Source organism: Ascaphus truei, chromosome 2 (assembly GCF_040206685.1).
Source record: "Ascaphus truei isolate aAscTru1 chromosome 2, aAscTru1.hap1, whole genome shotgun sequence".
In the NCBI taxonomy this organism is placed as follows: domain Eukaryota; kingdom Metazoa; phylum Chordata; class Amphibia; order Anura; family Ascaphidae; genus Ascaphus; species Ascaphus truei.
The window spans coordinates 445,782,678-445,796,182 of record NC_134484.1 but is presented as its reverse complement, the minus strand read 5'-3'; the positions used below and the strand labels follow the sequence as shown (position 1 = coordinate 445,796,182).

General features: G+C 40.9%; 1 protein-coding gene across 13 annotated transcripts in view; it reads right to left on the bottom strand.

The window, feature by feature from the left end:
• KMT2C (lysine methyltransferase 2C) overlaps positions 1-13,505 on the bottom strand; it is a 236,661-nt gene that overhangs the window by 81,358 nt on the left and 141,798 nt on the right. For 11 of the 13 annotated variants that reach the window (XM_075587878.1, XM_075587876.1, XM_075587879.1 and 8 more), the window contains 4 exons: positions 11,783-11,934; positions 8,506-8,613; positions 5,657-6,387; positions 333-452 (listed from right to left, as the gene is read on the bottom strand). In XM_075587878.1, the coding sequence (XP_075443993.1) occupies positions 333-452; positions 5,657-6,387; positions 8,506-8,613; positions 11,783-11,934 (1,111 nt within the window). The remainder of the gene's footprint in view (positions 1-332; positions 453-5,656; positions 6,388-8,505; positions 8,614-11,782; positions 11,935-13,505) is intronic. The other 2 variants (XM_075587884.1, XM_075587885.1) reach the window with 1 other exon arrangement.

Sequence of the window (13,505 nt, the reverse complement as noted above, 5' to 3'; positions counted from 1 at the left end):
AAGTATACTTCGATTAACATCAATAAATACAAATATAGCAGTTGTAAGCATAAGCCAGAGAAAGCAGCGCTTCAAGAATAGCCATGTTAGAACCGCATTATAGGGTCTTTTCTACGGGAATCATTGATCATTTCCAAATGCTTTGAGATACAGAAGTTGAACTTTCACGTAATTGTTTTATAGTACAACAGCTGCTATGTATGCAATAAACCAAATTACCTGGCGCACATCCTACAATGAATACAGCACATCGAAAAACTACAGTCAAATATTTTACTTGCTCTACAGGTAACAGAAACAGGTAAATGTAAGTAGAAATGCAATTTATTTACCACTTTGATGCTCCAAAATGCACTGCCGAGAAGCTGTCTGGTTTTAAAAATGTCCCAACCTTCTGAGCCATCGGGGGACCAGGAAGGTGGGCTCACAGTATTATTGGTACTCCAAGTCCCCTAAGATACGGCAGGTGAAAAAATATACAGTATGTATAAACTCAGCAACAGAAAAAAATAAAATGAAAGCCAGCAACATAAAGGGTTAGAAAAGGCCAAGCAAAAGTAGACACACAGTAAGGAAATTAAGGACACATTGTCAACAACTGAGCCTTAGGAAGGCTGCAATTAGTCTGCACAAGAGGGACAGCACTGGCATGGGCAGGAATGTGAGCTTTGGATGCTGCGTTGCAGGGAGGTCAGGAGAAAGCATGTTATCCATAGTGTAAGGCTGCTGCAACATGCAACTCTCTAGCAAACATTTTAGACCGAACATAATATAAGCTTTGAACAGGTATACGAATCATATGTTGTTTATACTAAGCTACAAAACAAGGTGAGTGAAAATTAAGCGCAATATAGTGTTCGCGTGACAACCTAAATAAAATAAAACTAATTAAACAATATGTGACAATGATAAATAAACCTGTGTAATAGAGTCCGAAAAGGAGTCATTTGAGCTGCCCAAAAAGTTGCTCTGGTTATCTCACCACCAGCGATGGATATGAGAGTGGTAAACCTCTTGTGGCGCTGAGGAAAGGAGTGGCCTGTGAAGTTCAAATGGACTGTAGAGATTGTCCTGTTCCTTGAATTGTTACCTCAAGAGAAGGGAGACACAATATGGAGAGACACTACAATAGTGCATTACCCAAGAAACATAAACATTGGATATGTAGACTGAGCAATTTAATAATCCAAAATGGAAAGATAAAAGTGTGTACAACTGGCGTGTTGCACCTCATTGCGAGCGGTGTTGATCAGCTAAAGACCAATTATTTCATGGCGTATGTCCTAGTCATCTTTGGTGAGTAGGATTCCAATTTTTCCTATCGGCGGAGCAAAGTTTCATTCAGAGTGCTCCAGCACTCAGCTGTTTTACTAATTGATGTACAGTTGTACACACTTTTATCTTTCCATTTTGGATTATAAAATTGCTCAGTCTACATATCCAATGTTTCTGTTTCTTGGGTAATGCACTATTGTAGTGTCTCTCCATATTTTGTCTCCCTTCTCTTGAGGTAACAATTCAAGGAACTGGACAATCTCTACAGTCCATTTGAACGTCACAGGCCACTCCTTTCCTCAGCGCCACAAGAGGTTTACCACTCTCATACAAAACAAGGTGGGAATGCTGAAGATCGTTTGAAAATTAGTAACTACATATCAAGTGTGTGATTTAAAAAGAAATAACTGTGGCACTAGTTATCTATAAACTCCCCACTGATGTGATGCAGATTGAATGGGCTGTGGCTTGAATTCATTTATTTTAAAATGATTTCTACAATTCTTTTTAGGAGATCAATAGCTGGGTCTCTTAAGACGTTTAAAAAGTCTAATAAAATAGTTAATGGTTTTATTCCAGAGAAGATTGGAACATTTTCCATCTAACAGAAAATAATAACAGGCTAAATGTAGCTTGTATCCCTCTTTACTGGGAGGAGAGAGAATGAGATGACAGGGCATTTTTATTAGAAATATTAATCTGAAATTTCGGGACAAAAACAGTTCATAAATAAGACATAGATTAGCTCTTTAAAAATAAACATTTCCAAGAAATAGTTTGAATTATATGTGAATGTACGGCTGAGTGTACACAATTCACATGCACGCACACACACACACAAAAAGTGACGGGTGCAGGCAGGAAGAGACACACTGGGAGTTGGGAGCGTGCAGAACAGGGCCCTCAACGCTGGATGGTTCCCAATCCTCATGCAGATCTGTAGCAAAATATACAGACCAAGGCCAGCATTGAACAGCCCAACCAAACGCAAGGAGGACTTTACTGCAGGACATTGCAGGACATTAAGGAGAATTCAATAAGAACAGTGAGGGAAATGGATAGACCATTAGAATCTGAACCTAAACATATTTTGTACTTCAGAATACTTATTTGGATAAAGCAACTCAATAGCTACACTGGAGTTTATGCGAATGGCTATTGTAGAAGATAGATTGAGGTTCATCCTCTTTATAAGGTACCAATAAACCATCTGTTTCCTACAGTAGATTTCTTAAAGGTTATCCCTCTAATTGCACCCAAAGAGTTTCTTCTCGTGACAGGTTTGCTAGCAAAACATTTCAACAGTCTCTGAACATAGCCGCTGCATCAATATTCTTTATGTGCGATTGCAGAGCATTTGGGGCGTTCCAGCTGTTTCTACGGAAAATGTATTGTGTGCTCCAACACGAGGCGTGTGCAGGGGAGGCATGCAACCACGGAGGCATGTTCCTGAGCAACACTATCTGATATCCTAATATTCGTCATTGGTATGATTTCCCCATTACCTTCACTACTACTGGGAGAGGACAGGAAATTGTACATTCCCTTCAAGATATTCTCACGAGTGACATAAATAAACGGTTATTGGCTTCTAAAAATAGGACATCGAGGTCTATATAAAATGCTTTGTAGCCATTAAAACGATTAATTTAACTTGTGGTTTACAGATTATTATTTCAATTGATTCTATGTATAACTACTATTCAAATCATCATACACAAGATTTTAAAATACAACACCTAACTGTACATCCAAAATACATAAATTAGAGGTTTACGGAAAAAGTTAAAGTGAAATTAGTGTACATCAATTAAATCATTTGTGCTCTGAGAAGACAATAAAAGTCGCAGTGCTCAATAGTCCAGGGGATGTCCATGAAAAAACGGGTAAGAACCAAAAGTTGACACTGTGTGCTTATTTGTAATTTCCCAGAATCCCCTTCTGCAGTGGAAGCATTGTATGCTGGGAGATGATGGTGAAAAGCAGGGTTGCAGACCTGTCTGAGACATGTGAATGTGCTCTCTAGTGATATTTATATTTGCTGTGCACTATACGTTGGAGGGATTGTCACTTTGTTACACACCAGAACTTAAATAATGTGTGGTTGAGGGCCAACATTCCTTTCTGTGTTTATTTTCTATTATAGTGTATTATTATTTGGGGTGCTGCATGACTGGAGAAGAACCTCATGATGACACGGAAATAAATAGCGACAGACATAACCTGACCGACCCACAATGCTCTTTTTCCAGAAATCCTACTTCATTGAAAAACGATACCTCAAATAATATGCACATTGATATGCACTCCCCTAAACATTATGTGCACTCGATCCTATAATAAAGGATATTGGATTACCAATAACCTGAAAGCAGCCTGTAATAAAAAAGTGGTTTCATCAGTTTAACTGTGCAAATTTAGGTCAGGAAACCTAATTTGGAAAATATAAAATATCAAGGATGTAGCCAACGTCACGGAAACCCGTGGAGCGCTCCCATGGGGATAACCGCGCGATAGCGTTCGCCATCTTTTGACGTGTGGCTCATTGTAAGCAATGGTTGCTTCTCCCGCAAGTACAATGTGTATGTTCTACTGCCGCCCGCCACGGGCTACAGTAACGTCGGATACTTCTTCAGCTTATGCTAGGGGGCTCGTGAGAGACCTTCCACGGAAAAGCGGTAATCGGGGTTTACTTTAAAAGTAGTTAATTTTATAAAAATGGAGGATTTCACATCAAATGTAACAGCTGAAAGTGTTCATTGGGGCTGCATTGTTATTGCAGCAATTCCGCCTACTAGTGGTTTCTTTGTAAACTTCACATTTTAAATTTGGACGCCAAATTTCACAGGCCAATAGGAAGCTGCAAACTTGTCGGGTGGGGGAGGGGTTTATATTCCCGTATAAAATTCCTTTTGGACGGGTATTTTAGGAACCGAGGGATCCCTGTAGTGCTGCTTAACCACAGGGGACCCCAGAGTTTGAATTATGTACATAAAAACAATATTGAAATTCGGCAGGATTGCTGCTCTAATTATTGCCAATAAATTGCAGCACAAACCTCTTGCGACAAAAAAACAAACAAATAAAAGGAAGGACATGAAAGCTGCCCTTTTGGTAATCTTTGTATGCAGCATTTTACAAACCTGCATCTGTTTTGTAATGTTAACATACATACATTATATAAGCCATACTTAAGTGCTAGTGATTTGGGAGCATTTCCCATTGCTTTCCCCTACCCCACCACCACCAAATATAAATATCCAGCTTTCTGTAAAGATGCAAGATGTCCATTATACAAAAGAATGTGGCTGCTCTGGAGTAACAATTGATTTGCTACCTTATAGATCAGGGGTGGGCATCTCCAATCCCCAAGGGCCACCAACAGGTCAGGTTTTAAGGATATCCCTACTTCAGTACAGGTGGCTCAATCAGTGGCTCAGTAAACGAATGAGCCACCTGTGTTGAAGCAGGGATATCCTTAAAACCCGAGCTGTTGGTGGCCCCTGAGGACTGGCGTTACCCGCCCCTGTTACAGATCCTGTACTGACAGGGGTCAGGAGAGAGTAGTTTCCCCCTGCATTCCAGCCTTGCAATGAATCGATGTGTTTGATGCACTCAGCACTCACGGCCTTGATCTGGGCATTTGGTAAAATGCTTGAGGCCTGGGAGATTAAATATTCCTAAAGAATATTAGGATTCTAGCTCTTGTACGATTGTAAGCTCTTCGGAGCAGGGACTCCTCTTCCGAAATGTTACTTTTATGTCTGAAGCACTTATTCCAATGATCTGTTATTTGTATTATTAGCTATTTATATGATTGTCGTGTGTATTACTACTGTGAAGTGCTATGTACATTAATGGCGCTATATAAATAAAGACATACATACATAGCTGGTGATGTGGATCAAGACATTTTAAGAAATATGTTGTCTACATGTGTAGGCGCCCGGAATGTCAACTTTAACTCAGGATAGTGTGGAACGACAGTTTAGACGGGACAAATAATACAGAAGTGGTTCAAGGAGTACTGAATAAGGGAATTCGGTAACAAACCAACACATCACTTTACAAAAAGCTTGCACTAAAAAGCTATAGGATTGGTAGAAAATATTTTTTTTGCACACAACAGTAAAAACTACGGAGAAACTGGTCTAGAACATGGGCTCATATTTCAGTAACAATAATAATAATTAAAACACACTGGTACACCATAAAAACAACTATTGAAATATTGAATTTAGTAATGAAGTCTTGATGTTTCAGTCTGAGTAACACACAGGATCAGGAATACTCGAGAATCTGTGTTATCAAAACAATAAAATCGGTACAGGTCTAAAACAACCAACAATAAAGTCCCCGTCATAAAATAAAAGCATATTACCTGTCTTGATCTGGGTCTGCCAGGAGAAAACTTCCGTTTGGTGATAGCTGGTTTACCCATTCCAATTTTTGGAGTCACAGAAATATATGTTGTAGACAAGGCATTTCCTGTGCAAAAACTGAGGAGCGGAGTTTGACTTTGAAATATGTCATTGGAAGCATGCAAGTCTAAGGAAACTGCTGGTGAGGAGGACACACTGGTCTTACTGGTATCAACAGATGTGACAGGGGAATCGGTATCTTCAGGGGATTTCATGGTTTTATCCCCGAAAGGTGAACTGGTTTCCGTAAAAGTCTCACTTGGAGGAGTGGTTTCCATTTCCAGAAAAATATCAGCTGCTTCGGAGACATGAGCATTATCTTTCTTCTCTGAAAAGTGTTCCTGACCCCCAGCTAAATCAAAACGCTCATCCATCTCGGAACAAATGTTATCCTTGGTCACAGACTTGGGCGTTTCAGGTGATTTAACGGTGACCTCCAGAACTTGTGACATAGTTTGTGGTTCTTTTTTATTCCCTACAGTAATCTCTAGCTCATGTTTTACAACATGATTTGCTCCTTCTTGTGTACACGGCGGCTTCTCTAATGTCACGTTCTCATTTTCAGTCTTCTCCACATTTTCTTCAGTTACCATGTTGTCAATTTCAGGATGAGAAGTTTCCATTTCATCTGTATCAACTGGGTGGGAAGCCTCACTTTCCGAGTTCGCCTTTTCGCTGTGCTGTGGTATCCCTACAATAAAAAAAAGTAATTAAAAAAACAAAAAACGAATAATTGTGTGTGCATTAAGTTTAGTAATTGTAAATCCTATGAATATTACCATAAGGAAAAGATCTTTTATTTGTAGATCAAACATCTTAACCGAAGGAAACCAAGATGCCCCACTGTTAAAACCTTCAAGGTGTCCTTAATGAGGTTCCCTGGATGTCACAGAGACCATAGGGAACCATATGGCATTCAGTAAAAGTTATGCTTTTTTTCTCTTTGCATATTTGTATTATTGAGACTACAGCTCTCTGAGCTGCAAAAGCAACTGAAAAGGATAAGGACTTCCTAACTTACAACTATAAGCATTTCACAATAATGTTACAAAATGAGCTAGGCCTTTTTAGGATGTCACTCTGCGCAGAACAGGAAAGGCGCCCTCCACTTGGTTTCCAGGTTGTGCAATGTTTACTCTTACCTAGGACCAAAGTCAATTTATGGGGTAATAACTATTTTCAAATCCCCTTTAAGGGAGCAGATTTAGTTATTTGATTTGCCTTTTACTTGTTATAGTGCAAGTAAAGTCACATTCCCTTTCCTACTTAGGTCTCTGACAAAGGGGCACTAGCATAGTGAATTAAATGGAGTGGAACAACATAAAACAATGCTCCTCTTTCTGAGTCCACCCTGTAAAACATTCAGAAACTCTATAAAAATACATACAGTATATTTGCCCAATTATTTTTACCTCACTGAAAACATAATCCAGCAAACTCATCACCATCATTAGTGCACTTTACTTTTACGTGGGACAGCTTTAATTTTTTTTAGCAAGACGATTGGCCATGCTATTAACAGTGCAAGAGCCCCTTTTTAAACAGCTCAATAGTTGATTATTTGGTAGAATATATTTAATTTGTATAGCAGTAACAGATTACGCATAGTAAAATAAGAACAGGATGTAATTTCTCTCCACAAGGACTAGGACAGACTGGAAACATGGGCACGTAAATGGCAGGTGTGGTTTAATATGGATAAATGTAAGGTTATACATTTGGTAAACAAGAATAAACAGGTGACGTACAAATTGAATAGGGCAAAATTAGGTGATTACTTGATGGAGAAGGATTTAGGAGTACTTTTAGACTGTAGGTGTAGCAATAGTGCCAAATGTCATTCAGTAGCTGCAAAGGCAAATACAATCTCACGTTGCATTAAACTGGGAATGGATGGAAGGAAAGCATAATTATGTCATTGTATAAAGCACCTCCATGTTCAAGGTGTAAGATCACACCTTGAATATGAAGTACAGTTTTTGGCACCACTCAATAAAAAAAATTCATTATGGAACTAGAATAGCCATCAAATTAATAAAGGGATGCAAAATTTGACTTATGAGGAGAGGCTAGCTAAATTAGATTTGTTTACATTAGAAAAGAGGAGTTTGTGTTTCTGAACAGAAGGTATATGATATAGCAATATATTCAGGGTCAATACAAGGAGCTTTCAAAAGGACTATACAGTAAATCCAAAGGGCAATATAAACGGCACGGGGTCATCCCTTAATGTTAAAGGAAAGGAGATTTCACCAGCAACAAAAGGGTTTTTTTTTTAACGTAAGGGCAGTTAAAATGTGGAATTCATTACCGATGGAGACTGAAGGCAGAAACAATAGATCTCTTAAAAAAACAAAGTTGGATATCTTTTTAGAAAGGAAAGGTATACAGGGGTTTTGTTTTTGTTTGCCTTCCTCTGGATCAATATATTATACTGTAAATACTGTACAAATATAGGATAAGTTTGTCATCTGAATTTAGCATATGCTGAACTTGGACATATCTTTTTTTCAAACTCATTACTATGTAACTATGTGAGACAGAGAACGCATCTTGCCCACTGTACAGTCCACGTTGTGCTGCAGGAGCAGAGGGAGGAGCTATATTGACATGTCCTATATTGCAGGGAGCTGGGGCTGCTTAAACTTAAAGCGGATTGTCCAGTTATGAGCACTAGGAGCATGGAGCATGCACAGAAACAGAAGTGGGAATACATACATTGAATGCATGACATACTCCTTATACCAAGACAAATTGGTGACTATTTTACATCATGAAATTGCGGTTTGTATTGAAAACAACATGTTACCTTCTTTGATGCAGTTAGCAGTTACTTCTGGAACAATATTATGAATAAGTGCTTGCTCTTGAAATGTCATCTTTCCACCTGAATCCATTTCCATCTCGTCTGTGCAAACTGAACAAAATACAATTGTTAGTGCGCTGAATATAACACTTACGCTTTGCTGTATAAATGTTTAGTCTCAAGTACTTTTGAATAACTCATACAAAGTATGTCTACATGTATTGTATGACGAGCCAGTGAAATTCACTTAGCTAGAAATAAAGATTTGTCCGTTACAGTATATACTACAATTTTAAAGGCAGTCAGTCTGTTCTGTGCGCTTACTTTATTATCCTCTATCTTAATGACCTTCTTAATTTTAGGTGCAACCTGGTCTTCCAAAACAAGTCAACAAAAAAACAAGCATAGTCTACAGCCAGGGGTGAGCAAACTTTTTATGCCGAGCCCCCCTTTTTATCCATGAAATTTCTTGGGCCCCCCCTGCCTGATGTAATCAAAATCACATAAAAAAAAAACCTTTATTAAACGCTATACAATGTAAATACAAATATGTCTAAGGCCATTGATTGGTTCAGGGGCTGTCACGAGGTGACCACCCATGAAAAATCAAATATTGCCGGCTTAAAAAAATCGCGTCGCCACGTCACGCTTACTATAAGCGCACGCGGCTGCGACAATGCATTTGTTTTAAGGCGACGTCGCGTCACCGGCACTATAAGCGCAGCCTAAATACTTACATACTTCAACAGCTCGCTCTTGCAAAATTAGGCTGCGTCCACGCTGCCGCGGAGAGCGGTGACATCACCAACTCTCCAAGCATGAGCACAGGGTGTCCTGCATCATTTTGCAAGCACGAGCGGGGAAGTGTTTACACTATTTTTTTATTATTTCTGCACATTCATAGTATGATTGATATAGTGGCAGCCGACCCTCTCACTTGCAGAGGATCGCAGCGAAGCAGGTTGCCAGCGGAGGAGAGCAGGAACACAGCGCTAATGAAGGGCAGACACCGGAGGGAGGGGCGTTTCACATCACAGCGCTGGGGCGTGCTCCACCCCCGTACCTCCGAATCACGTGACCGCCACCTGCACTATTCTGTTTGGCCGCCCGCGCGCGCACATCTTTTTTGCCAGAGCACCCAGGTTTTGCCGCACGCGCCCCGCCTAAATAATCTTGCGCCCGGGGCGCCCCCCCCTCAGTTTGTGCACCGCTGCATTCAATCACAACACCCACACACACAATCACAACACACACAACCAACACTCAATCACAACCAACACACACGCTCAATCACAACACACACACAGACGGACAATCAACAGGCACAGCACACACACATTCAGCACCCACTCAATCAATCACAACCAACACAGCACACACTCAACCACAACATACACACAGTCACAGCACACACAACCAACACTCACATAATCACAACCAACACACAATCACAACACACACACACACACTCAATCACAACCAACACACACACACTGCAGTCCCTATATACACACACACACATATATATATACATATATATACACACACACATATATACACACACACACACACATATATATATATATACACAAACACACACACACACACACACACATATATATATATACACACACACACACACACATATAAATATACACACACATATATACACACACACACCTGGTGGGGGGAGGGAGTAACTAAGCCTGCTCAGGTCCCCCCATGTGCTGCTGAAAACGGGCGGCTAACAGACAGGAGGAGGAGGGCTTGTCTGTGTGCAGGGAATGCCCCGCAGCAAGGCCCCGCCCCCTCTTCAAGGCCCCGCCTCCTCTGCAAGGCCCCGCCCCCTCTGCAGGCAGACAGCAGGAAACTGGAAGCAGCCTCAGCACGGAGCTTCTGGCCGCCTGTGCACAGCTCTGCCCGCCCCCAGGTTTCCCCGCATGCAGCCTGCGCCCCCCCCTACATAATCTTGGGGGGCGCGCCCCCCAGTTTGCGCACTGCTGGTCTACACAGTGGATCATAGTATTTAGTATCTGCAACAAAAACTGAGCGGGGGCTTTCCAGTGAAAATGAATGACTAAGTAACAGAATTGTCCAAATCCAATACAAAGCAGCACAACAATATCCACAATACTGGAGGGTGCATTGGACTATTAACTATTAAATGCATCAAAAAACATGCTCCTGCTATAAGAGGTTTATTGTGCAAAGGATAAAATGTGGCTACATGGTACAGACGTTCCCAACTAAAATACTAGTTTCCTGCCTTCTGGAATACCTGTGTGCTTCCTCCCACCTGAAAAGGTCCTATCATGCCATAATATGTTGCTTGAAGTGGCTTATTCATTACTTACGTAACAATCGGAAAAAGTTACCAGTTCTATTTACGAGTCTAAAATGAAAAGTCAGACCCTAGTTTTTAGAAGCTTGAAATCCAGAGATTTGCAGCGGAGCACAGCTGAGGAATGGGGCCAGCTCCAGCAGTTGGAGGGTTAAATAAATACTTACTTTTAACTCTCCAACTGCTGGAGCTGGCCCCATTCCTCAGCTGTGCTCCGCTGCAAATCTCTGGATTTCAAGCTTCTATATACCTTTCCTGCGTGATGCACGCACCGATGGAGTGAAGATTATGTTAGTGAGTATTACAGTTTCCCCATCATTGGATTCAAGGGGATTCCCAGACCGGTACAGTGCAGCAGGTAAGAGTTACAATGGTCTTGTGAGGTGCCAACAGGCATTAAACAGTCCCTCACCATAAGACATTATTTCTGAGTATACACTCCTGCGCGTTTGCACTGGGTCTAATACTACTATAACTGTAACATTATTCACCATATCCTGTTTATCAACATATACTTATTATTGGTGTATCTCACTCGCTGGAGCGCCGCTTTTGGGATTCCATCCCACCTTTCTACTGAGACCCTAGTTTTTGTTTGCACCGTGGTGAAGTTTTCACCTTACAAATGACCGTAAAGCTAGATACAGCCGATATCTGTCTAACTCAACGGCCAAACATGTGGTATTACTGTACAGCATATGAAAAAAGTGGCCGCAGTAACCATTAGATGACGACACACACACAAACTTGTTCAAATATATAAATCAGCTTTTTGTGTCATCTTTTAACTGCCAAATCCTAAAATCCCATTAAGCATTACAATTTGGGCCTGCTTGACAAAATGAACATATTACCACCTTTACTCTTGACAATGTCACAAAGTTTTGAGCTTACAAGAGAGGTCTTGCAGTGACGAGTCATTATGAGCTGTATATTTACCGGTATCAGGTTCTGCGATCTCCATTACGACACACTGCTCGGACGGCTCTTCTCCCACCACGACGTGTTTACACATGGTGCACACATAGTCTTCTTTTAATTGCTCATCTAGATCATTTTCTGTACATTTTTCACAGTCTAGATGAATCCACCTAGGAAATATAACACTATCATGACCTGTATATGGATGGAGAATGTATGCACAGAACAGCTCACCGTACATTATAGAAAATGTTTTACATTGTGACTGCGTATATTTCTTCCTTTCTTAAAAAAAAAAATCCTGTATTCATATAGTAATGACATCTACTGAGAGACGCCATTACTGCAGGGGTTCTCAACTCCAGGCCTCAAGACCCTCCAACAGGTCAGGTTTTCAGGATATCCCTGCCTCAGCACAGGTGGCTCAATCCGAGGCCCAGTGAAAGACTGAGACCTGTCGGAGGGTCTTTAGAACCTGTGCATTACTGGACCGATGTAACAGAATGCGATCTGGAATTATGTACCGGCATCGAGAACTGCAGACACCAGGTGGCGCTGCAGGTGCACACCATGTGCGATGTGCTAATAGTGCGAACCCTAGGCATGTCTCCAGTGCGTACACTAATGTCGGGCAGCTTTCGCTTGTCCGTACAAACATGCCTCTACAGGACAGACCAGCGTTTTGCAATTGAAGCCCTTAACTCTCCAGTACCGGACCCAGAACATGCTATGTTGGAATGCAGAGATATCAGTTACTTTTTAAAAGGATGTTTTGTAATAAAGTAACGGTAATCACAAACTGCTGTGCAGCTCTTATGCAATGGCCACTCAGGCATTATTATTAATTACAGTTGAAAGCGCACACTTATTTTAGATGACTGAAACTCATCTAAAATAACAGGTTCTCACTTAATTTTTGCGAACCACTCCTCTCCCCAGAAACACACTTATGGGGTAGTTCAGTCTCTCTAGCGGAGTAGAAGAGTCTCAATGTACAGAATGCTGTTTTTTTTCCTCCCGAACGTTTATTTCTCAGCTGGTAAAATTGGTAGGAGAAGTCCCTGCTCCAGAGCTTCCAAAACTCCCAGTGGCCGACACGGGGACATGTAATTGGCAGCGTTCTGAAAGGTTTTGATGGGAGGATAAGCAGAGTTCTGTAGTAGATACTCCTATCTTTCTGGCCAACAACGCTGTGGTCAAGGTCACCATTTCATGTGCAGCAGTGTAGGAATAGTCAACCTACTCTAGCGATATAATAATTGTTTTCTACTGAGAAACTGGTTCTGCATCATGTACTGTAACGGCTACTGCATTAATAAAGGTTATGCACAATAAAAAACAGTTTATTGCAAATGCGAAGTGTCCGTCTCTTTCATAGATACAGCGCTGGAACACCATATCCTTTAAAAAAAAACTTGAAGGTACGCTTAATATACCACTCTCTTTAATAGCAGGAATCCCACCTGGGATCTAACAAATATCATTTCACATAATCACCAATAACTGTGCAGCTCTGATACAACAGCAACTCAGCAACATTATTATTAGTTACGTTTGAAAGCTCGCACTTCTTTTAACCGATCAGCTCCAAGGAACCCCTTGGTTCAGGTAAGGTGTGCGTGTGTATATATGTACGTATGTGTATATAGAGAGATTCACACCTTACCTAAACCGAGGTCTCCTGGAGCTGATAGATAGGTGGTCCCCTGACATAACCCTCTGGTTTCGGATATGTGTATTA